Source organism: Panthera leo, chromosome A2, assembly GCF_018350215.1.
Source record: "Panthera leo isolate Ple1 chromosome A2, P.leo_Ple1_pat1.1, whole genome shotgun sequence".
Classification (NCBI taxonomy): Eukaryota; Metazoa; Chordata; class Mammalia; order Carnivora; family Felidae; genus Panthera; species Panthera leo.
The window spans coordinates 53,170,514-53,196,839 of NC_056680.1; the positions used below are offsets into that span (position 1 = coordinate 53,170,514).

A 26,326-nucleotide genomic window follows, 5' to 3' on the forward strand; every position below is an offset into this window, starting at 1 on the left:
TCTCCAAATGGTATCACGTGACAAGGGCAGCACATGAATGGCTCTGTCAGTAGTGTGAGCAGGGCTTTTCTGTCCCCTAGGCAATCCCCTTCCTCTTGACTCTGTATGAGTGAGGACTAATAATTAAGAAGGCCTATTTTTGGTGTTTTACAATTCATTTAAAACTGTATCAATTGATCCTCATGACAAACCTGTGTTTACACAGGAATAAGAGGCTCAGAGAAGTGAAGTGACTTGCCCATGGTCACCCAGCCAGTTAAGAGCAAATCCAGAACAGAAACCAGGTCATCTACCTCCAATTTAGTCCAAGACTAGTTGACTCTAATACCTGCTCATGGATGGAGAGGGTGCAGAGGGCACAGCAGAGAAGTCACAGGTCGGTGACTTGATTCTATCAGTTGCATTTGATGGATGAGGCAACTTAAGCCTGAAGAAGTTAACTGACTTGCCCAGAGTCACATTGTTAATACTGCAGACTGTCAGAAATTAACTGTTGAATGAATAAATAAGTGAGCTAGTAAGGAAGCCACGGAACCCTGAGAGTGTTCCCAAGATCAATAGAATTCAGTCTGTATATACCAACTCAGCCCAGATACTAAGTGGGTAGGCTGCAAGTGGTTTATAGACTTGTACACATAAGACTTAGCTCAAATAGCTAATGTAAAAAGTAGATCTAGGATTATAAGTGAGGTATAGGCAACGTCCTTTAGGGGTTCGGGAAAATAAGTGTTCATCTGATGGAAAAGATCTGGGAAACCTCCCTGGAGCCACAGCAGTCTGGGCTGGACTATAGAGAGGAGGAGGACACTGAGGGCAGGGTTTGGCAGAGGTAGCCAGCTTCTAGGCTCAGCAGAAAGGTGCCTTGGCTACTGAGGCAAGAAGCAAGTGGGGGAAGCAGCAGTGAACTAAAATTCTGGAAAGTTTCATGTCCCCATCTTGCTAGTATGGCTCACTGCCTGTCCTATCCTGGTGGGACCTTGTTACAGGAGGACGTCGATCTCAGGGAACTGGAAGACAAACACTGGCTCTGCAATGCTGGAGCAGATTGCCATGTCAGAAAGGTGAGTGAGAGAAGTTGTCCACCCCCCAGCCCAACTGCCCTAGATGAAGAGGTGAAAGAAGTGACTCCTGCCCAAAGGGAGCCTCTAATCAGGACAGAACACAAAGGCCCAAGTAGCCAGGTAATGAGATCAGGCAGGACTGGGTTATATGCTAAATTATGAAGATAAAGACTGAACACTATGTAGAAGCTCCAAGAAAGGAGCAGTTACTATGTACTGGAATAGCCAAGGAAGGCCACCTAGAGTATATGAGACCTGCTTTGAGCCTGGAAACATGGGTGGGATCTGGAGAGCAAAGTGAGAGGGCATTCTACAGAAGGCAATGTGCTTGATGGGGGTAGAGGGAGGGAAGGAGGAGAAGGGTGGAATGGGAGAGCTGGAGACAGGAAGGAGAGCATGCAGTAGCAAGCAGGTTTGATATGAGCTAACATCCCAGACTCAGAACACCTTCCCATCACCTCCAGGTACAAGCTGTGGGTGGATACCTGCTCTGAGATGTTTGGTGGCCTGGATATCTGTGCTGTCAAAGCTGTACATGGTAAAGATGGGAAAGACTACATTTTTGAGGTAAGTCTGGCCCAAGGAATATCTCAGTAAGAGACACCCCCCAAAGCTGGAGGCCACGCTCTTGGCTTGAGAACTATGTGGGCTGCCCAAACCGCATTTAGTCTCTGAGGCCAGGGGATGGTTCCCACTCAATACGTCCAATGGCTGTGCATAGCAAAACATCTTCACCAGTAGGAAGCTATTGTTTGCAACTAGCTCGGCTGACCCACATCAAGGGTAAGAGATGCCAGGTCTGGGTTCCTGGAGTTCTAGTCTAATGCTGTTCCTCTGGGAACACTGTAGTGATTTACCATTCTTGGTCTTAGAAAGCTGGACTTGGGAATCATTCGGTTCAGTCTCATTTTGTAGATGAGAAAACTAAAGCCCAATGCCATGAGCGTGTGCTCAAGGCCATGGAGTGAATTGGTGTCTCAATCTGGGCTAGAGCTTAGGTCTCCTGGATGCAGGAGATTCTTCTTAGCATCTCTCTGAGGCTTAGAGATACTTTATTCAGTCTGGTCCTCTAACACAACTTTGCTGACTCCCTTTTCCCATATTAAAGGGAAAGTGAGTAGCAGTACGAATCATTCATACACTTTCTTGCCCAATCTTTCTGGGAACAGGAAAGGCTCCTTGCCAGGAGTTGGTGGTGTTTGCAGAGGATTTGTGTCAGGAGCCCAAAGTGAGCTTCAGAATCTACTCCATGATCTGCTTGGCATGTAGTGTCCTGGATAATCATACGTCCCCTCTCTCAGTGGGCCTGTTTTCTCATCATAAATGAGAGCTGGACTACAGGGTCTATGGTCCTGGTTAGGCAGTCTCTTCCTAAAGGAGGAAAACATTTACCCAGACATTGAGGTACAGGAAGAATCAGGATGGTGGTGAAAGGGAAGGAATCCCAGGTCATGAGCAAAAGCAGAAATCTAGTTGTTTAATGGGCAGAATATGTGTGGAGACAGAAACTGCATGGGTGAAAAATCTCAGAGACGAAAACTGCCTACTCTTAACTAGAAGTTAGGGAGTGACCTTCATGTGTCCTGCCTGCAAACCTCTGAGCCCTAGAGCCATACTCTCTTCTTCAGCTACCAATCTTTCAACCTCACTGAGCCCTTGCCTGGGTAAAGTTTGGTGGGGAGGACCTTAGGCAAAGGTTTGCCAGAGAAGGGGACACAGGTCTATTTCTGCAAAAGAACTTGCTTCCAGCTCAAGATAAGAATGCCAGTTTCATCCCCAACCTATCTCTGATGCCTTACGTCCTACTCATTCTAAAAGTCTATTCCAGGCCTTTGATGTTTCCAGACTCTTTCCTAACCTGAGCTACATCTTCCACCAGGTCATGGACTGTAGTATGCCACTGATTGGTGAACACCAGGTGGAAGACAGACAACTCATCACCGAACTGGTCATCAGCAAGATGAACCAGCTGCTGTCCAGGACCCCTGTCCTGTCCCCTCAGAGACCCTTAACCACCCAGCAGCCACAGGTAAGCAGCAGGAAGAGACATGGGAGAACCAAGAACCATTCCCAAGCCCACTGCTCTAGACTTTGGTGGCTCCAAGATGGAGGAGGCTTCTCATTAGGAGTCTGCAATAGCAGCTATAGAACTGTCCAGAAATGGAGTATTGGCTCTCTTCTCTCTGAACTTGAAGTCTCTGGGGGAACCATAGCCCATTTTCCCTTGGGATACTCCCACTTTTAAATGGGAGGGGTCTCTGAGGGGGTGCTGGGTCTGACCTCTCAACAAGTGTTTACTGTCTATGAGGGCTCTGCTGCATTTGTAGAGAAAGAAGGGTGTTTATCAGAAATCTGCTGGTCTAGCAGTGCCTGGGTGACTCAGTCCATTAAGCATCCAACTCATGATCTCTTGATTCATGAGATTGAGCCACATGTTGGGCTGTGCGCTGACAGCATGGAGACTGCTTGGGATTCTCTCTCTCCCTTTCTTGCTCTCTACTCCTCCCCTGTACTCTCTTTCTCTCTCTCAAAATAAATAAATAAATTTTAAAAAGAAAGAAATATGTTGGTCCAGAGAGAAGAGGGGGTCATTCTCTTCCCTCATTCTGGAAGAGAGTAACAAGGTAAAGCTCAAACTAGAAATCTGCTTTCCTTTCTAAGGGAGAGAGACAGCTTTCTTCAGTTGACTATGGTATGTGACTCATGACCAGTCACATTCACAGCGACAGAATCCAAACCTCAGGTGGGAAATCCACACTGAAGCTTTTGTGGCTCAGGTCCTGTGGCTCTAGAATGGGCCAAAGAAAGGCAAGACTGAGGGTGTTAAATCCCATCTAGGAGATATCTCACTTTGCAAAAATATCCCCTAACTTTCTTCCCACTGAATTTTTGCATAATGAAGTGGTAAGAGCTTGAGATAATGAATCTAAGAACTGAATCCTAGTCTAGCTGTTCCCCTAAACAGCTGTGTGATTTGGGGCAGTGGGGGGTGGGTGGTGGGTGGGAATTACTACCCTTTCTAGGGTTCAAGTTTTATTACTTGTACGTGAAAATCACTCAGAAATTTTCTTTCAAAATCATACTTAAGACAATTAGAGAGGTAGAATAGAATAGTGATTTCAGAGTATAGGCTTTAAAGAGAGAACTACCCAAGTTTGAATCCTGGACCCTCTATTTACTGGCTTTGTGACCTTAGACACTTATATGTGGCTCAGCAGAGATGACAATGGCACCCCTCTCCTAGGGTTATTATGAGAATTAAATGAAGTAAAGAACCTAAAATATAGCATACATAGTGTATCATAAGTGTTCAATAAAAGTTACTTGCTATTATTAAGTAAGTAAGCAGCCTCTGGGCTTGGGTTCCCTGCGACCTTAGGCTTCGATATTATCACCCCCTTTCCTAAAGATCAGTGCCTCACTGGGATTATACTGCAAACAGAAGCCAAGTAATTGGATTCTCAAAATACTTCAGTAAGAAAGAAGAGGAGTGGGGGAGGGAAAAACAGGATAAACCAGCCTGGATTATTTGGTATAGAAGCAAATTACCCCACATTTTCTTCTTATCATTTGAATATCACAGAATCATAGCATAGGAGCATGATTGATATTCAAAATAATGGACCTGAACCATCAAGAATCAGTTACTTGTAAGTCAGTATTCCACATGCTGTTTAAGAAAGCTAGAAACTTAATGTATGAGAAATATTTCTGTAGAAATGACTAAATTAAAACAGTGTGACCATTCGTAAGTCAATTCTTTCTCTGGATGTCAGTTTCTCCACCTATAATATTAGATAGATCTAAATACCTTTCGAGCTCTGAAAATTTGAGTAAAATACTTCTATTCTGGCTGATGTTGGATAAATGGGAGTTTCTGGGCTAATAGATTTACTTCTGGTGTCCAAGTTGAGAGTAGCCACCTGCAGTGGGATGCTATCATATATCAGCTCTTACGGGTGTCTCATACCTTCTGTAGCAGGCTCATGCTGTGTCAAACCTCTGGGCAGGTGCAAGCATCTGTTTCTGTACATCAGGAATGTTAGTCACTAGAGAATTACAATAGGGTAATTAACAGAACAAAGATTAATTGCTTGTTAGAGATATAATCCCATTATTTAAAATTTATACTTAATTTGGTGTGATAAAAAAACTTTCGGGGCACCTAAGTGGTTTAGTCGGTTAAGCATATGACTTCAGCCCAGGTCATGATCTCACAGTTTGTGAGTTCGAGCCCTGCGTCAGGCTCTGTGCTGACAGCTTAGAGCCTGGAGCCTGCTTCGGATTCTGTGTCTCTCTCCCTCTCTCTGCCTCTCCCCAGCTCATGCTCCTACTCTGTCTCTGTCAAAAATAAATAAACTTAAAAAAATTTTAATAAACAAACAAACAAACAAACTTTCCTGGTTTAAAAATATCAGATCTGTGGTTAGATTTTATGATTTTGTAAAGCTAATGGATCAGCAGATTGTTGCTTGTCCCTGCCTGGGAGGAACAGTAACAGGTAGCCTCCTTCCTGAGAAATACAGAGAACATCTGGTTGCAGCTTAAAGAATTTATACAGAGTAGGACAGGCTCATGCTGCCCAGGCAAGATAAACAAAAATGGGCTGTTCTGGGATTCTTTGAGGATCCCTGAAGTCCTTTTATAAACAGGAGTGTGCACAACTCTCTTGGCCTTCTACAGGAAAGTCATTTTGGACTAGAATGAAGAGGAGACCTAAGTTCAGCCTTGTCCTTGCCACTGACTCACCAAGTGACCTGGGATAGATATCGTCCTGTTTCTGTTTCTGTGTCTCAGCATCTTCATGTGTAAAATGAAGGACTGAACAAAAAAAAACGCTAACATGTCTTCTAGCAATGAAATTTAGATTATACAGAAATGATATCTGAAGCATAAAAGTTCAGTAACAAAGAAATCACCAAAAAATATTGTCCACCCCACAAAAAGCATTAGTTCTATTTTGGTACAAGCCCCTTACTCTGCAAACATTACATATTGCAACTTAAATATTCTAAAGAAAAATGGGAGGTAAGAAACATAGTAAGGAATAAGCTTTCCTAAATATAGGAGCTCCTACAAAAATCCCCTTGTAGCAAAGCCAGACTGGCTCAAGGATAAGCTTTTCTCTGCTCAGGCTCACATTCAAAGCTACACTAAGATATTGTGGGAAGCACATTATGCTGGGAGTTAGGACACTCAGGGGTTCGTCCTACTCTATCCTGATATTATGTGACCTTGGGTAAGTCTTTCCCCACCTCTAAGTCTCTAATTCCTCACTTACGGAATGAAGTTGGATCAGATGATATCTAGATCCCTTTGAATTCTAAAGTCACATGAAACCTGGAGTCAGCCCAACTGCAAAGTCTGAGAGTACAGTCTTCCACAAGACTGCCTTCACTCCTGATACCAACAGAAAGTTCAGAGTTCCCAAGAGTTCTCTGGAAGGACTCACATAACTTACTGAAAGCTGTTATACTCACAGGTGTATTATAGGAAAGGATACAGCTCAAAAATGAACCAAAGGAAGAATGCACAGGGCAGAGTCTGGGAGATTCCAAACATGAAGCTTTCATTGTCCTAAGGACCCATTAACCTCTCAGCATCCTTATGTGACAGTACACATGGTGCTAATCAGGGAAGCTCATCTGAGATTTGGTGTTCATAGTTTTTATTGGTTTTCATGTAACAGTTATGCTCGACTGATTGATCACCTGTTTGAACTTGGTCTCCAGTATCACCATACCTCAAAGTCAAATTAATACCATGTGGCCCCACGGGCTACTGTGAGTCACCTCATCAGCATATATTATCAAATGTGATCTGAGGGCTCTCACCACAAATAACAGGGACACTCCTATTGCTCAGGAAATCCCAAGAATTTTCCTTCCAAAAGTAGGGGGACAAAGGCCAGATTTCTTACCTCCCAGGAGTTGGGGGACAAAGGCCAGATTTCTCTTTGGGCAAGGCCAAATTCTTTACTCCATATATGATTAAATTAGCTTAGCCAATGTTTCTTGAATATTTCAGACCCTGTGGGCAAGGGACATGCCTTTTTCATCTGTCTTTCCACTGACTAGCACAGGCCTAGCCCAACATATGTGCTTAAAATTAGTCATTAGACTTAGGGCTACAGTGATGAATGAGATATAGTTCCTGTCCAAAAGATGTTCATATTCTAAATTCATATCATGACTGAATTCACAGAGGTCATCACCATTGGTCAGATGGTACCTTCTTATATTCTCTGTTAGTTTCTTCCTGAACCTTGTGCCTTGACCCCAGCCCCCCTAAAGACAGAAATACCAGTCTGTCACACTTGGCAAAATGCTGCTACTTGGGCTGGAAGTCATGACTGAACTGGTCATATTTCCACCTCCTATTTCTCCCTGATGATAGCATATTTCCACTGGTTATGATTGAGGAGACATTTCAGTCATCCTGGCTCCAGGCCCATGGAGTGTCAGACCAGATTGCTTCCATATTCCCACTATTACATCTGCCAGTTAATCTGCATCTTTAGCCACATGATCTGCTTCTAAGACCCACCCTTCACTGGTGATCTGGATGCCACATCCTTTTGGCTTTCAAGTTATCCCTATTTTCTCCATCATCAATTTATTCTCTCTAGAAGATTTTCACATCTACCCACAAACATCTGCCATTTAGAAAAATGAAATAATAACCAATCCCACCATCCCACTGAAATTGCTCTTGTCACAGTGACTCCAAGTCACTGAGTTCTGATCTTCCCATCTTCTTATCTTGCATGACTTCTCAGTAGCCTTGATGCAGTTGCCCACACTCCCTCCTTCTTAAAACACTTTCCTTTCCAGGCCTCAGTGACCCTGTTCTTGCCTGGTCTTCATTCTACCTCATTGATTTCTCCTTCTCACCTCCTTTGCTGGCTTCTCCACTTGTGTTAAACCTCCAAATGTTGGTGCCCTAGAATGTGGTCTGTGTACATTCCTTGGCGATCTCAGCCAGCCCATATCTATCTCCTGCTCTGACCGCTCCTTGAACTCCAGATTCACATTTTTAACTCTTGCTTGACATCTTTATTTGCATGTCTGAAGGCATCATAAATATAACAAGGCCAAAACAGAACTCTTTTTTTCCCCTTAAATTTGTCTTCCTTCCAATTTTTCCCAAGCAACTCACGTAGACCCCTGCCTGCCTCTTTGCCCTCATACCATCCTAGCTCTTCTTCACTGTGCCCCAGCCACACTGGTAGGGGCCATCGCATCAGCTGTGTCCTCTCTCTGAAATGTTCTTCCCCTTTTTTTGCATGGCTGGCTCCTTCATGACAGTACAACTGAAATTGCCTCAACCATCCAATCCGAAGGTACCACCGGCTACAACCCCCGCTTCTTGAATTTGCTGCATAGCTCTTGCTATCAGCTAAAATCATTCTCATCTGTTTATGCCTTTGACTCTTCCAGTAGCATGTAAGGATCTGGAGAGTAGGGGTCTGTTCACTGCTGTGTCTCTAGGGCCTGCAGAGTAGCTGGTAATTTGTAGCCACTGAATACATCATGAGTATACTGAGGAGTGGGCGAGAGTGATGTGGCCAGATACAGACAGTCCTCAGTAGAAAAGTTAACAATAACAAAACTAAGTCTGTCTGCTTTTTATTATCGTTATGTGATAGCAATTCTATGCAAATGACAGTGACTAAAATACTCCTCCTACCCAGGCAAACCACTCCTCCTTCTCCTCCCCTTGATATGGTATTGCAGTACATATTTGTTGAATGAGTTCCCAGATGGAATAAGTGTCTTTAACAGCCCTTAAAGCATATTAGAGTTGGTGTCAGGATCCTGTGAGTGATTTTGGTAGTGTGAAAATAGAAGGGCTATAAGCCAAGGGACATTACCTGGGTCCCAGCCAGAACTCTGTACAGTACACTGAGACCTTAGGTGCTGTCATTAAGTCACATTCCATTCCTCACAATCAGACCCCTCTTGCTGGCCGCTTTCTTCCATGGCTCTGGCAGCTCAGGCTGAAAGAACTTCTGGCCTGAGTCACAAGCCCTAAGAGCTGCTTCTTGCCCAGTATTCTAGGTCAAGACCAGGACAATTTATCTACCTTTCTCTTTCTCCCTCTCTATCCTTGTCTGCAGCTCTACTGTTACAGCTCTCATTTCTTTGACTCTAGAAGAGCACCTAAAGGAGGCTGAGGGGGAGGTGAGTAGAGGGCACACCTTACCTTGTTGTCAGCCAGCCTCCTAGCCTGAGACAGACTAATTATAGAAGACAAAGAGCAAAGTCGTTTGAGCAGACTCAAGCTAGCTGCTGTGCCCAGTTCGAAGGAATAGGGGCAGGGTTGTAAAAGGCACTGCTATGTTGCTGAGGGCAGGGAGGCAAGTGGCAAAGCCTTATCTGGCTAATGACAACCTGGCCTCAGATTGGCTGTACTGCCAGCTTTGGAGCTGCCCTAAGAGTTGGCCAGGGCAAGTGACTCTGAAGTGCTTTTGGGAGACTGTTCTCAAGGTGGCAGTGACACCTGGTGGCCAGTGATGGCCAAAGCCTCCAGGCTATATACTTTTGAAACCTTCCTATAGGCCATGCCCTTGCATCCCCTCCACACATTCACCAACCCTTGGGGTCTGTCTTCTGGGATCTGAGTTGAGCCTGGGGCTCTGGAGAGGTGTATGCTGCTCCTGAGACTACTGTAGACAAAGCTTCAGGTCACGCCAGCAGAGGTGGGATCCTGGTGCTCTCCTTCAGGTGGTGAATCTTTGTTCATACCCCACCACACTGCTTCCACTTTTTAAAGTTTCCTGTAATGTCTTCCGGAGTCAAAGGGCTGAATTGCTAATGCAGGGATTTCAGACACCAGTGAGCTTTCTGTTTGGCTTGCAGGTTATACCCAGGAGAAGTGATTCTAAGACTCAGCCTTTGGAAGTATTTAGTACACATATGGTGTCCGGGAGGAAAATGAGCCTCTTCCCCTACCTTGAGCTGATCAGACCACAACTGCAATGTGGTTTCCAGTCTGAGAATCACAGTATAAACAAGGACAACCTCTAACTCTAAGAATGTGCTCAGAGGAAAGAATATGGGGGTTGGGGCATTTGGCAAATCAACGACTTAATGTTAAAGGAGATCCAGTTGAATAGCAATACTCTCAAGGAGCCCATGACTGAGTACCTTCAGGTCTCTGGTGCCTGGTGCCCAAAGGCAAACCTGCTGGAAGACAGGAGTAAACTAACACTAGGAGAGGAAATGGCTGCCCTGGGAACTGGTGTGTGTGGCTGCCACGTCACTGCTGATGTTCTTGCAGGGGCAAGATGAGTACATGTCAGGGCTATGGTGAAAGTGTGGGCTGGGGGCTAGGGCTGTTGGTGCAGGTAGCTTAAAATCCCTTTCCAGATCTGAGATGCTGTGTACTAGCCACAGACCTGGAAAGGGCAGTGATGAGACTTCAGAACCGAAAGACTGAGGCCCACAGACCTGCAGCCTGTGGCCTCTGGTGGGACATTCTACCAGTCCTTTTTACTGGTTCTCTGGACTAAAGAGATACTGAAAACATTTCCAGCCAGGTCTTTCTAGCCACAGAGGCTCAAAAAGATGAAGTCTCTTGAATACAAGGACACAAAGACTGAGAAGGGGTTTCAGTGGGGTCTAAAGTGCCATGCAGTTAGTGAAGGGATGCAACTCAGATCCCAAACATGAGACTAAGAGGGACTCACATAGCTTAGAAGAAGTAAATTTAGGACAAATGAAAGGTCTTCCTGCTTCCCACAGCAGGACTGGCTTTAGGGAATTAGTTCCCCAGTGAGTATAAGCTGAAAATGTGAGATTTGAAGCAGGTTCAGATAAAGTCACTAGTGACCAGATCCTTTAGCAGACTATTAAGGGAAACTGACTATTTTCAGGCTGTCTTAACTTTTAAGGGACATCTTTAATCACTTGAAGCTGACATTCTGACCTCGGGTGACCTGGCCCTCAGTGCCTCCATAGGTCTCATGGATTGCCCCCGTGGGACACTTCTTATGTCCTTAGGAAATCACTGATCATGGGAGGGCCCCAATCCAGGAGATGAGCTCTGCCCTCAGAGTAGCAATTTCCCTCGTGAAAGGAGGAGGAAGAAGAGCTCATCCTTGGGAACCTTTTATAACCTTTCCGAGGAAGGAAGGTGGGCACTGGTGACTGCTGGGGTGATCTCAGAAAGATCCCAAGGTGCCTGAAAACATGCTGTCCCCTTTGCTCTAACTGAACCTACAACCTCCCAACCACATTCCTTCCTGCTGCCTCATTCCCCCTGGGGTCTTAGACCGGGGGAGCAGAGCCTGGGGGAGCTGATCAGAATAGCTCTGTGGCGTGTCCGGCAAGGAGCTTGGCCTGGCCTCTTTCCTGGGGCCAGACCCTGAGACCCTTTCCCAATTTCCTGTCTCAGATATGCTGAGCAAGCACAGGCCTTCCTCCTTGGTGGGGGCAGCTGGACTCGGGCCAACAACTCTGAAAAGTTGAGTCACTCAGTGTCTTTCCTTCCTCAGCTTTCCGTCCTGCTGGGACCTCAGATAGGAGCTCCTGTCTCCCAGCTTGTCTGCTGAAAGCCACAGGGTAGCAAGTTAAAGGTGCCTTTGACAAAACCCCACAAACCCTCATCCATGGGCTTGCTTTTTCTCCTAGACTGTGATTGCCTGTCCATTTACCTCAACAGCTAATATTTACTGTTTCTGAAATGACTTTTCTGCATCTTCAGGGGCCTCACTGGAACAAGTTAGTGATAATACAGAGGGCATGGTATAGCCTAACCCAGAATCCCCTACATACTGAGCCACTGTGCACCAGGTGAAAGGAAGCCACCCAACAATACTTTCTCCATTGACACATGAAATTCTAGAGCTTCATTAAAGCTGCATTCCTTTGGATTGATATTTATTATTATTTAAATAATAGTAATGATGGTCACATATACCAATGCCTTGCCTAGCACTGTACAGTTTACAAAGCACAGTCACTATTTTGAGCCTCACCACCCTATGTGAAATGGTTTGGGCTGGTATTTCTATCTCTGTTTCATACATCAGCAAAGAGAATGCAAATGACTTCTCCAGAGTCACACAGTCACACAGGAGTGCTGGATCTTCTGATCCACAGTTCAGGTAGTGGTCTACAATAATAGGCACTATGCCTTTTTCATGTCCCCACCAGAGCACAGGGGAAGGTAAGAATGGAGAGAGCTGGGCCTTTGTGACCTTGTGTAAGGGAAACCCTTGCTTTCCTGAAAACCAAGTGCTAAACTTAGCCAACCTAGAGGAGCCTCTGAGCTATACCTGCCTCTCTCCTGTCTCCCTGATTTCTCAGATTACTAAAGCCCAATGGGTTCATCAGAGTGGGATACCAGCCCAACCAGCTTTGATGGAGAGCAGCAGCCCTCTACTTGCCAAGGCCCTCAAAGCCTGTGCCTCTGCTCAGGCCCAGTAGCCCTGGCATCTTGCTGGGCTCAAGACTCTGCAGCTAAGAAAGGCTTGTCTCCTATCTCAGACACCTAGAGAAATGAAAAATGCATGAAAGAATTAATGGAATCCCAGAGACAGAACAGCTTGTAGAAGACCTCTGGCTTCAACTTGATGACATCCTCCACAGTATCTCTGATCAGAGTTTGTCCTGGCCCTGTTTAAACACCTCTAAGGCCAGGAAGATCATTACAACCCCAGCTAGCCCTTGACCTTGATCAGATTTACATTTGACTAACTTTGATTTTCTACTCAGTCCTAGGTGTTTCCACGGTTACCTCACTTAGTCCTTCTAATCTGCCTATTTAAAAAACTGAGACTCAGAGATTAAGTAACTTTCTCAAAGTCACATGAGGAAAGATGTCATTTCCACACTTTTCACCATCCTGTGTGTTCCATGTACCCATTTTAATTCCACTGGTGTCACCCTTAAAGAAGCACCAGAATTGGTTGCAGTGCTCTCTTGTGGGGCTTATCAGCCCAAAGAGCAGTGAACCTGTGACTTCCCTTTCTGAAGCCTCTCTAGCGTAAAATTTTTTGGCAACGGCATTGTAAATGGACAACCTCTGAGCTTTTTGTCATTCTATAAGCCCAGGGTTGTTTGTTTGTTTGTTTTTTCCCCTTAAGGGGCTGTAAGGCCATTTATTCCCCCTTCTTTTTTGAGTGCAGCTGGGCACAAGCACTGGACTACACGTTCTTACCTGTTTGAGTCAACTCAACTTCCTGAGGGAAACCGTAGCTCAGTCTGGCCATGAGCTCCTGCTGTGGGCTGGCTATAGGCCAGACTTTGGCAGTGACGCCAGAGTGGCCAGACTTCTGTGGAATTAAGCATCCCAGGCAGTTCTTGGTGACTGGAGACAGATCCCATGGTAGCCAAACCCCACGGGAATACCCCTCAGCCCCAACAGATGGAAGGCTTGTGGGCGGAGCCAGAGAGTCTCAGCCTGGTAAGGGACAGTCCTAGGGGACTCTCGTCCTGCCCCACATAGTCCCTGGGAAGTCTTCAGTCCACAACCTCAGTGGAGCCAGGGAAGGGAGAAGCTCCCTAGGCGCCAGACAAGGGTGGCCAAAGCATATTCCCAGGCTCCAGCTCAAAGGACCGCCTCTGGGAGCTCTTTCTCTGAAGCTTTTAGAAGTGAAACTTTTGGGCTCAGTTTATCCTTGGGTGTCTTATTTTTATATTTCTTAGGCTGAGAAGAGCCAGGGCCAGCTTTCATTGGTATGATTACCCGTGTGAAGTCATCCAGTCAGTGTCTGGTGTTCTACCATTAGAGTTTAATCTATGGGATTTTAAAGTCCCTCCCCCCCAACACACCCTGCCACCAGAATCATAAACTGTCAGGATACAAGGAACCATGGTGTTCACCTAATCTATCTCATGTTTAGTGAAAGAATATCTCTACAATATCTTTGTCAGGTAATTCTCTAGCCTCTGCTGAACACACCCACCTCCCAAGATAGCCTCTTCTACTGTTTTCGCTATGTAAAGTTCTTCCTGTAACTGAAAGTCTACTTTTCCAGAGCTTTTGCCCATTGGCCCTGGCTCTGCTCTCTTGTTATATGGTCTTCCATAGCCCTATCTGAAAATAACAATTCTCTGAGAGGAGAACATCTTAAGCTATTCTTGATCAATGTCTGAGGTGATTGGCAGCAGTCAGTGGTATGAGGTGAGGCCTTGGGGAAAGGGAACTGGCAAGAGACAGTCTAGTGGCTCCACAAACTGTATGAATTTGGTGTCTTTCATCTGAGTATCCTTTTCAGTCAATTAGAGGGCATAACACTGATGGCTTGTCAGGGAGCCCAGAGGAGGCTTTGTTATCACAATTAAATAAAGTTCTCCAAAGCCTAGGAATAGAGCACTGCAGGGGGTATTCCATCATGGGAGTAAGACAGAGTTTCAGAAGAAATTCCTTATCAGCATCACCATGACCATCATCTGCTGCATTTACTTAGCACCTACCAGGGTCAAATGCTTATAGGTAGGTAGGTAGATAGATAGATAGATAGATAGATAGATAGATAGATAGATAATCTCACTTCTTTTGAAGAAAGATGGGTGCAGAGGAGTGAAATAACTTGCCCAAGGTCACAAAGCTAGTTAGTGGCAGATTTGAATCGAACCCAAGGTCTTCCCAACCCAAAAAACCTAAATTCCTCAATCACTCTGCTGCCCAATCTTAAAGACTTGCTGCTGGAGACCTAGGCAGCAGTGTGTGTGTGTGTGTGTGTGTGTGTGTGTGTGTGTGTGTGTGTGTGTTGGGACGTGGGGCTGATGCCCAACCTAGTCAAAGCATGTGAGAAGCCCAGGTAGAAAGGCTATCCTGCTATCCTGGTGCACCCATTACCAGACACTGTATCCTGGCCCCAGACTTCTCCAGTTGGCAGCCAGGTTGAGAGAGAAGAGATCACAGTGAGAAAGAACCCTTGGGCCTAAGGTTTCCCTGACTTCAGCTGGGTTAGGTGGTCTTGGTGGAAGCAATTTCTGATTCTTTGAGGCTTGTTTTAATTTTATCTTCTGTACCTGATATACAGGCAGATACCTCTGCTGGCCTCAATTTTAATTCCCTAACTTGAACATTTCCAGAGCTGCTCACTGGATTTGATACCAAATTCAATACAATTTAACTTCTATGATTTAACAACATTTGTCTTCTAAAGACTTATACTCTAGTCCTTTTTGGATTTTCACTGTTACTGTGTTTGCATGTTCATTTATTTAACAAGCATTTATTAAGGATATCTTATTATACTCAGCCCTGTGCTTGACGCTGTTGGTAAAATTTTGATAGTCTTGAATTTTCCAAAATATTCCTGATTCCAACTGTTTGAATTTTTTAAATAAATAGTTCCTGTACCAGGCCTTATATCCCACTTTTTCTTTGAAAACAATGGGCATTGTATTTGTTGGAAATTCAAGAGAAGATGAAGACACATAGTTCTCTGAAGCATCTGTCTTCTTGGGGGCATCATCCCCAGTCTTCAGGATAAAAACAAAGGCTCTCTTCAGTAGTATGAGTCTCCAAAGTGCTGTTTCAGGATTTCAGAGAAGACATCACAGTCGAAAGGTTTCAAGGATGAGGTAGAAAGTGACTTAAACCTCTAGGATGTGTTGGATGGGATTGGTAGAACAGGAGAAAAGGCATTCCTGGAAGATAATCAGCACAAACAATGGAGTGGCCTACCCTAGAGAATAAACAGTGAGGGGTCAGGCCTAGAGGGAACAGGTGTGTTTAGGGCATGAGGCAAAGGGAAGGCTAGGAAGGTCAATTCCAACCATGCTGAAGCAAGTTTTGGATGTCAGCCTGAAGGATGTGGTTGTCATCTTGCTGGTAATGGGAAGAAAATATGAGCATCAGACTGCCTGGCCTCACAGCCCAGCTGCATCAGCCTCTACTGTGTGACTCTGTGAAAATTACATGACTTAGCTAGGCCTCAATTTCCTTATCTAAAAATTAGAGATGTTGATAATAATAGCATCTACCTCATAGAGGTCTTATGAGGTTTTTGGCAGTACTGCATGAAAGTTCCCAGTATGTTACCTGGCACATATGCAGCATTAGCTATAAATTACTTAGAGCAGTAAAGTGACACAATTAGGAAAGGAGTATAGGAGAACAGCAGGTAGGCATGGAGAGAATAGATTGGAGAGAGAGGAGACTATTTTGGTAGTGGTAAAGTAGTAGGAGTACTAGTACTAGGAGTCTAGTAGTCTAAGCAAGAAATGGTACAGGCCTGACCAGCATTGGTTAGAAGAAGGTGGTGAATCTTAGATGTTGAGAGAGAAAAGCTGATGGGTCTTGCTGCTGACTGGATGGTGTGGTCTCTAGCTGGTGTGTTGGGTGTGGGTATTTTGGTGCCAGAGCTCAGAACAAGCATGGACCCCATGACAAGGCTTGGAAGAAGGGGAGGGAAAGTATTGGTGCGATTGCTTGCTGTGATCTGTGAGGGGGTGGGGAATGTAGATAGAACACACACCCTCTGATGTGGTGGCGCTAAGGACATTTCAAAGGCCCCCTGCCTCCCACTGCCCCAAATCCTCTTAGTAGAACAGTTTTAAGCAAGGTTGTTAAAGACCATGACACTGGAGAGGGTAACACTTTGGCTCTCCTTGAGTGGAGCTGAAAACAGGCCTTAATAGGCAGGAGAAGAGACTGATGGTAAGAATCAGAGGCCCATAGGAAATAAGGAACAGGAGGAGAGATGGTTTTCATGTGGGAGTAGGGCCGAGGGGCACTGAAAGAGGAAGTGGGAGAATGCTAATGACATTCTCAGCCCATTTCACAGCCTTGCCCTTGCAGCTCCCTCTGTGACATCACCATCAGCACACTTGGCAGCCCTTAGGTTTTACAGACCATTTCCCTTTTACTGAATTTAAGCTCCAAGTCCTCACTGCCTTAATTCAAATGTAAGACAAACTGAAGTCACGTGCATATTTGATCCTGTCTGGGCATAATCAGAATCCTAGCTGGGAGGAGAGGGAGCTTGGGAGTGGAGCCATGTTATTGGGTAAAATGTGATTATGCTATCTGAGAAGGAAAAACAGCCTGGCCTTGAGCACTTTTACTAGCATTAACATCTTACTGCTTCCCTCTGGGTAAGAAGGGTTTCTGGGGTGGGGGGAAACAGACTACTGCCCCCTCCTTTAAGTCCTTCCCTGTGGGGGTTCCAGTGCAGCCCGAAGAGTGGATCTGACCCCAGAGCCAGCCCAGAGCTGATCCCACCCCAGAATTAACTCCACAGAAGAAGTGAAGCAAGTCTAGGCTAGTCATCTAGTCCAGCCCCTGCTCTCAGGACCCTTGGAATCGCCTAAGGCAACCCACTCTCTGGAGTTTGGTGTTGATCTTTCCTTCAGGAAGCCGGGCCATGAGTATGAGGGGAAACTGGACAGGAGGCAGCCACCAGAGAAGAAACCAGATGCTGTTAGAAGATTCAAAGCTTCTGAACAGAATACGTCTAAAAGGGAGGGAAATGAGAAGCGGGGAGGGGGGCACTGCCTACCAGTATGGGACTAAGGCCCAGACCCCCTAGACCTGTGCCCCAGCAACACTCCAGATGTTGAGATCTCCCTTGAGGCATTTCTGGAACAACAGAAGCCTCTAGGCCAGATCCCATGGATCCCATCAGATCCCACTACACTCATGCCATGGAGCCACAGGGTTTCTCTTTGGAATCTGCTCAGAGTTTTGTTTTTATCTCTTTTGCATTTTGTCTTCCAGAGTGGAACACTTAAGGATCCGGACTCAAGCAAGACCCCACCTCAGCGGCCAGCCCCTCAAGGTTGTTTACAGTATATTCTCGACTGTAATGGCATTGCAGTAGGGCCCAAACAAGTCCAAGCTTCTTAAAGTGATTGGTAGTTCATTTTTCAAAGCAGAAATTTTAAGCCAAAAACAAACAAGGAAAGAAAGGAAAGCGGGGAGGGGAGCAACACTCCCCCCACCCCCCAGTGGTGCCGTTTCTGCGTTCTTTCAATGCTGACTGGACTGTGTTTTCCTATGCAGTGTCAGCTCCTCTGTCTGGTTGTTTACCTGTTCCTGTTCGTGCTTGTAATGCTCACTTATGTTTCTCTGTATAACTTGTGATTCCAGGGCTGTTTGTCAACAGTGTACAAAAGAATTGTGCCTCTCCCAAGTCCAGTGTGACTATCTTCTGGGTGGTTTGATAGTATTTTTTAAAGTATTACATAATGTGGGGTGAAATAGAACTGAGGGGGGTGGACAGGGGAGAAACAAAGACCACAAAAATAAAACCCAACTCCTCTCCTTCTCCCCCCCAGACTCAGATTAAAGCACCCCCCCACCCCCTGCTTACCTCCATGAGTGTGCTTGGGATCTTCAATGAATTGTGCTTTTTGCTTCCTTTCTGCATGACTAGGGTAAATAGAAGTTTAAGAGATTTTCAAGGTCTAATTTCCATAGCTTCATCCGTTGAATCTGAAGGCATCCACCTTTTTCTCCATTTGCTAAAAATTTGGTGCAGTTTGAGTTTATGTGAATAGGCTGGCTGTGCCTGTAGAGCTCTTGTGTTTTTAGTGATGACATGAAATATAAAGAACAAGCTATTTCCAGGAATGTGTTCTGTATTTTACATCAAAGTGTACCTTCTTTTTTATTATTAACTAATTAGCTATGAGATTAGACAAAAAAAAAAAAAAATGGGGCCGCTGATGTGCAATATCAAAGTGAACTTGTGAGTATTTTCTGTGTGTTGATCTCAGTCCCCCTAAGTTGTTTCTTCTTTGTTGCTGTTTCTGAATTGGCCATATTATGCGCTTCTGTGAAACTGAGGCTGCTTTTTATTCCCCAAAGCTTGACCTATGTACAGAGATGATTCTGTAGTGATTTTGGACATAGGATGCAGGAAGCTACTGAAAGTCTGAGAAGGATTCAGCCACTGTGCTCTTGGCCTCTCCCTAGGCATCATGAGACCAAATAAAAAATGTCCCATTTCACAGAGCGGGTACACTGCTACAGAAGTCTGAGGTGGACTCCTGCTTTCATTTCCAGCTCTGACAAGAGCCCTCCAGAAGTCAGAGAATGAGGGTTTTTCTTTTTCCTGGGAAGAACTGTCTCCAATTTTAGCTTGTGTGTGTTTGGGGCAGAAGCTCCACAGCCATGGCTCTTGAAGAAACCTTACCAGTTTGCCCTCTTTCCTCTGACACACAGTTCCTGGGCAGTGATGAGGCAGGTATTTAAAGCAGGCCTCGGCTTCAGTGCCTCCTCCTGCCATCTCCTAGCCAGGTTGGGATGGGCACTGAGTGGTCTCCTCTGGCATGATGGTCCGTGGGAGATCATGCTAGCAGTTTGCATTTTAGAGAAATGCTTCTAGCTCTACTTTCACATTCCTCTCACTTCTATACTGACATGTTACTGTTCTGGATTCCAGGTCGGAGGAATAAATAGTGCCGATAGTATGATTTATGTGTCCAGGGGCACGTGCCCCAGTTTCTCCTTGGGTTGCTGGCAAATTCTGAGGCTACAGGGAAATGCACTGAGTGTGAGTGTTCTCATCTGTGACCCCTCCCTTAGATGATGGTGGTGATGGTCGATCTGTTGTAAATATATACACATATGCATTTACGCACTTCCAGGTGGGTTGCATAAGAATCAGGTCCTTAAATACCTCCCAATCTGATGAAATGGTAGAAAGGAATAAAGCAACATTTCCCAGAATGGAGGAATACCTTTTATTTATTTTTTACTTATTATTTATTATTATTTTTTGTCCAAGCAGTGAGCTGATAGTGGTGTTGCTTCTCTGCATGTTATCAGTGTGAACATCTAGGTGCTTTTCATGTGACATTTGTGAGCCACAAATACAAAGTTGCCATTTGAATTCAGTCAGGCTCCAGGGTGGCTTTAGCCAAGGTCTCTCAGGTCGGGGAGAAACTGATTAGGGCTCCTACTGCCAAATGCAAGCAGGCAGCGTATCCTGACTATTATGTGCCCTCAGGCAGCATGCTAAGGAACAACTCTGTGGCCTGGGGGACATCCGTGTCACAGTATAGGATTGCTGTTCAGGTGTTTTGTACCCATTTCTTTTCTGATGTTGTCCCCTTTTTTTGTACCGATCCAGCTGGGAGAACCTCAGCCAATGCTGGAAGAGTGATTTAAGTACCTCTCTTTTGTGACTCTCTTGTACAGCTTAATGTGCAATAAAGGAAAAGTTATATCTGTCTTCAGTGTTAAGTTGTAAAGTTTCTGGCTATTCAAGCATCTCTGTACAAGTGGGAAAGAATTCAGGTTCCTGGTACAAGAGGCTGAGCTATCAACCTGCTGTACTTTACAAGAAAAGGCTATAATACAAACGATGCCAAACTTTGGAAGAGGCAGAACTGGTTAACGTGGAATATGCTGATCTTTCGTCTTCATCTTCACTGGTTATCTGATTTGAACTTGGAACTTCAAGTTTTCAATGCAAAACTCCATTTCTTTATTCCTTTATGTATTTATTTATGTATAACTAACCCTGGTATTTACTGGTAATTGATAAAGTGGAGCCCATGCCATGTGGTAGGGAGATGGGCTGATGATCATGGGTGCACAGTGTTGTAGATGTATAAATCTGCCTCTCTAGAGGGTATGGGTATTCTGGTGTTTCTAGGAAACTAAGTTACAACACAACTCTTAGCTTCTCCTGAGTTTCTAGAAGCCCACTCCTTACAGCGGGCCCATGAATGTGGACTCTGGGAATGAGACTGAGAAATTGGATCTCTCCGACCAATTATGCATCATTTCCACTAGTCAGTATGCACTGATGGGGACATCTTTTGACTTTTGAGTACAGGAACGCCCTTAGCAAAATCTGAGCAATCAGGTATCACACTTACTGCCTGACAAGCCCCAGAGGAAGGATGGCCTTTTTTTCTCTCCAGGCCACCAGATGGTTTTCTGTCTCATGCTGGGAGAACAGTATCCCTACCCTTTGGGGGGCAGGTGGGGCTCTTTGCCAGATGGTGCCCACAACATCCCCAGGGGAGCATAGGACTTGGGTTTCTGGAAAATTTCCACCACATACATCTGGGAGGGAATGGAGCCCCCTGAGGATGGTACTAAGGGGCAAAAGAGCACATGGAAACAAAGGATTGACCCTAGTCATGTGCATGGGCTAATGTTAAAATGAAGCTCTGGTGGGGCGGGGCGTGACAATCAGACATGTGCAGGTCAGGAGCCGGACAAAGACCAGCTGGGTAAAACCATCACAAGTCTGTGATCATCAATGGTCATAAAGCACACAATGCTTTTTGAAGAACTTTCTGGTCCATTAACATCTTTGAAACACTACCTGAACACTGTCTGAAAGACAACTAAGACTAGGGGTTACTTTTTAATAGTTTTATGGTTGTAAACACCAAGGTGCAGAGTAGTTTGCTGACTTGCTCAGGGAGTCACTAGTAGACTCTGTCTTGGTTTTTCTGACGCCCAGCCCTGTGCTCTTTCCACTGCCCTGTACTATGTCTGCTGCGTGGAACTCGAGGCCTTCTAGGCCTGCATGGGGTGGGTTGCCCTATACCTAAGGAACCTCTGGAGAGGAGGGTTGGGCTCCCTGTGGTCTGGGAGGATTTCTGTAAAAGAGCTTGCCTCTGAAGGGCTGCTCCTGTCATGGTTTCTTCCCTGTCCTGACTTCTGTGCCTGAGGGGCTGTGTCTCTGAGGTGGAGCTAGTGGTGGTTGGATGAATGGGGGAAGCCAGGGACTGGCTCTGGAGCCCTTCAGAGCCTCTGGGTGGCTTCTCATAATAGAGCTTATCCTTTTGGTAATTAACTAACCCCACCCCATAAGACGTAGATTCTAATAAGGAAACCCTTTGATATGGTTAAATTATGAAGTTTTTCTTGTACTGAACCTAGGGGGCCCTGGGCAACCCCAAGGAATGCAACCCCCAGGCAAGGTGCTGCCTCCACGCCGGCCTCCCCCTGGACCATCACTGCCACCTTCCTCCTCTTCCTCCTCCTCCTCTTCTTCCTCCACCACCCACGGAGATGCACCCTCCAGCAGCAGCTCCCTGGCAGAGGTCCAGCCACCCCCGGCTGCTCCACCACAGAAGCCCCAGCCTCACCCACAGCTCAAGTAAGAGACGACTCAGCAGCTCCTTCCCCTCTCCCCTTCCTGCCCCTCCTCACAGGACTTAGGCTTCAGAGCTGCTAGAAAGCACCTTCAATCAGGCTTCCTTCTACAGATATTTTTGTGGGGCTTTTTTGGGGTTTTGGTTCTGGGTTATTTTTTTGGTTGGGGGCATGGTTGGGGTTGATCAGGGAGGGTAGGAAAGAGGGAAGTGAAAGTCTAAGGTCTAGCCAGAAGTACAAACCCTCCCCTTTCTTCCTGGGGAATACCAACAAGGCAGAGTTACTGCCCCCTTTCCTATTCTTATATTAGCTTAGGGTTGTTGTTTCTTTCTCTTTTTTTTAAATCCTGTCTCCCACTCTTTTTTTCCATTCCTTTTCTGTGTGTGTGTCTCTCTCTCTTTCAAAATTAAAAAGAAAAAAAAATCCTCTTTCCTGCCTCTGACTCACAGTTTAGGGTGTGCAATCAGCAAGCCTGCCCAGAAGGAAAAGGGGGAAGTAGTTAAATCCATTTCAACTTTTTACCTTCAGCTTTGTCAGAAGGAGCTTGGTTTCTGGTTATGGTCAGAGGAGGGCCCAGATAGATACCCCGAGGAACTCCATCTTCTTGGGCTTCCTCACTCCGTAGAAGCCCTCACCACACTGCCCTGCAAGCCCTCACCACACTGCCCTGCTTCAGAGGAAGAACTGAGGGCCCCTAGAAAACAGTAATGCTGTACTTGGGATAGACAGCATCTAGGTGAGGATGGTGGTCAGTTCTACCCTCTTCCCCAGAACCAGAGACACCTCTCCGTACTGTCCCCAAATAGACCCCTGTCATCACTGCAGCAGAGACAGCTGTAGCCTTGTGGGGATGGGAGTGACCCACCAGTGCTTCTCAGAGTGAGGTGATTGGAATCTTCAGGGAGGGAGGAAAGGGAGGCACTTAGAGATAGTCTAGGCATTGTAGAGATGAGTAAACTGCTCAGAGAGATTTGGTTAATTTTCTTTTTCAAAACCACTTTGTCAGTTAGTAGCAGAGCCAGGATTAGGGTTCAGGTCATCCAGATAACTGCTCTCTCTAGGTCTTTCAGCCCTCATGACTGGAGGGGCATCACCCACTCCTGCTCCCCAGCTCTAGCTGGTGGCACATTTCACATCTCACCTGCCCCATAACCTCCCCTCAATACGATTGTTTTCTGCGTGCTGACTTTTAAAATCTCTCCTGCCTTCTCATTAGCCAACGCTGGCCCCAGTCTGAGGGCAGATCTTTGGGTTGCCACTGCCTTTGGGCTGAAATATCGAATAGAGCCAGCCTCTGACAACAGGCAGGAGGCTTATACGTGGTGCCCCTGGCTGTACATGCAGAAGAGGGCCCCCTCCCAGAGGCAAGCATGTTGGGGCTCACCCCCAACCCTAATGAAAGACAGGCCATTTATTTACAGTCACTGCAGGAGAAAAACTGCTCACACTCTGTAGAAGGGAATTTCTGGGTCTGCACCCCAAATTTCAGGGAAGACTGAGAGTTCTAAGACACCAGGAGAAGAGTTCTGCAGCCAAAAACCATCAGGATAGAGACACAGTGAAAGTCAAGGAGATATGATAGACCACTAGAGTTATCAGATCTCATATCTTCTCAAATGCTGGGCTTGGTCTCCCCTTGACCTTCTTGCCTTCACAGTTTTTCTCTCTGAATCTCTAGTCTCTCAAGGGAAAAATTCCTCCCTAAAATGTGTGATTTGGGTTTGTAATTAGAAAACCCAATATGTATCCACATATACACATATGTGTCCACCTGGTATGTTTCTCTTTTGCCCCTGGATTCCCTGAACCCCACAGACCTCATATCAGGGCTCCTCCAAGGAAGGCCATAAGGGCGGTCATGTCCATTTTAAGAACAGATAAATTGAAACATTTGTTTATTCCAAGTTTACTTGGAATGAGAGAAAAAAGCAGAGTATAAAGACCTCACAAATGAGAAACCGAGTCCCAGAGAAGCACAAGAGTGCGAGAAGGGCAGATCCAAGACTTTGACTCAGGTCTTCTGATGACTTCACCACTTGACAGTTGGTGGGAAAGAGAGTGCAGAGTCTAGGGTCCCCTAGTTGCTATATTTCATTAGAAGGGAAGGGTGTGAGATTCCTAGATTAGTCCTTACCAAGTAGGGACTCTGAAATGTAACCTGTGGGCCCTTTAGTTCAGCATTAAATAAAAGGAACAGATGAGTCACACTCCTTCTCCTTCTTTCCCTTCTCTCTCTTTTCCCCTTCTCCCTCTCTCCCTTCTCTTTTTCCCCCTTCTTCCTCTCTCCCATGCTGCCCCCATCCTTTCCTGTCTTAGCAGCACTGAAGGTGAGGGTAATAGCACAGGGGCCTCCCTGGGTCTTGGTAACACTCCACTGCTGGCTTTCTCCTCCATCACCCTGGTCTCCTTTCGGGGGGGAGTGGGGGTTCGGTTGTGTATCCTCATGTCACCCTCCTTCCCTGCCTCACTGGGAACACCCCCTCTCATGTTCTCTCTGGTTTTTATCTTCAAGCAAGTCGCAGTCCCTGACAAATGCCTTCAGCTTCTCTGAGTCCTCCTTCTTCCGGTCTTCAGCCAATGAGGATGAAGCCAAAGCGGAGACCATCCGGAGCTTGAGGAAGTCCTTTGCCAGCCTCTTTTCAGATTAGCTCTCCAGATACACTGGGGCACCTAGCCCACCGGGAAAGGCATCTGAGACATTTGACAATAGTCAGCCATGCTTGGTGGTGATGTCCCATGACCTTGATGTGTGTGCCCCTTCCTCTGCTCTGTTGTGCTAAGTGATATTGTGTAGCTTAGAAAAGACGATGTGAAACTCTCAGGGCAGGTGCCTAACCAGGAAAGGGTACCTGACTTCAGGTAGAATAGAGCTGTTTTCCTGTAGTCCTGACAGCTTCCTCTCAGGTCATCATTCGCTGTGAGTTTAGTGGCCTTATTGTGATAGTGCCATCATGTCTTACTCTTCTTCATGAAACCAGAATTCCCTTCACTGAGAACTCTTGGTAGCTTAACCCAGCTCAGATGCAGTGCTAAGCATGCCCCCCGCTTTAGTCAGTGCTGCCTGTTTAGGGAGCATACACCTACCCAAAAATGCTCTTGGCTCTAAGTGTTAGGAACTTACCCACACTTGGATCCTTTGTCATACCTGTTCACTGTTTGAAACACACCTGCCCAGCACAAGACATTCCTCCACCACTATCATGGTAAAGTACCTTTAGTCTGTTGATTCTGGAGAGAACAGATCTACAGCACTCCCCGCCCCTTTTCTCTCCTCTGGAGAGCAGTTCTTATGTGCGTGCTGCAGTGATCTTGAGCTCTGAAGCTGCACTGTAGAGAATGCATGCCACTGTAACAGCAGTATGCCAAGTTTTGTGTTCATCTCCAAATAAATGTTAAGACCTTTGGTGTAATAAAAGCAGCAGCATTAACCAGCATTTGATTCAGCCATGAGGTCTCCCCTAGGCCACCCTTTTGGTTGAGAGAGTGTATGTGAGGCATATGTGTGTGCTTGCAAGTGTAGGGAAGGGAAAAGTCCAGGAGAGTGAAGCTGTTTGTGCCAGTATGTTTGTGAATGTGCTTATGTGTGAGTGACTGTTTGCAAGTGGTTGAGAGTATGGCTATCCTTTAGATGCCACTTACGCTGGGCCTCCTGACACCTCCCGGTGAATGTTTCCTGCAGGACAACTGAACATTCTTCAGTAACTCAGCATTTCCACCAGTTTTACTGAATTTTTAGCCTTTCTAATGTGCATAGGACCCTGCTCCTGGGGCAGTCAAGTTAGACCTACTTGTCTGGTCCATCAAGCTCCTCAGCTAAAACCCACATGGTGGTACCAACAAGGCTGGACCCATCTGCTCTGATGAGTGGAGTCCCACAGGCCTGGCCCCAGGCATCCGAAAGAGGCCTGTGATTGAGGGTGGGCTCTGAGGGACTTCACTCTGGCTTCTTCAACAAGAGTAGGTTCCCGAAGACCACAAGTACTGTGAAGATAAACTCAACATGTGCACTAATAAATGGAAATCAGTATATTAACATGATATCTATATAATTTCCTACACATACCCATCCTAACTCAGCAAAATAGCTTTCAGCCAAATGCCACTATCTTGCTAACCCTCCTCACAAGCAGTAGATGCTGAGAAGGCAGAAGGTGAAGTTGTCTGACACTAGTGTCGCCTTTCTAATTCAGCCCATGATTTCAGGGTTCAAGGATCCAGAACGCTACCTTCTTCTTACA

At 45.9% G+C, this 26,326-nt stretch overlaps 1 protein-coding gene across 1 annotated transcript in view; it reads left to right on the forward strand.

Moving 5' to 3' along the window:
• Window positions 1-25,503, forward strand: part of SYN2 (synapsin II) — a 199,043-nt gene extending 173,540 nt beyond the window's left edge. Inside the window, exons 8-13 of the mRNA XM_042911021.1 lie at window positions 987-1,061; window positions 1,526-1,628; window positions 2,941-3,090; window positions 17,742-17,802; window positions 21,873-22,092; window positions 24,601-25,503. Of these exons, the coding sequence (XP_042766955.1) occupies window positions 987-1,061; window positions 1,526-1,628; window positions 2,941-3,090; window positions 17,742-17,802; window positions 21,873-22,092; window positions 24,601-24,736 (745 nt within the window). The 3' untranslated portion in view covers window positions 24,737-25,503. The remainder of the gene's footprint in view (window positions 1-986; window positions 1,062-1,525; window positions 1,629-2,940; window positions 3,091-17,741; window positions 17,803-21,872; window positions 22,093-24,600) is intronic.
• The last annotated feature ends 823 nt before the right edge of the window (window positions 25,504-26,326 follow it).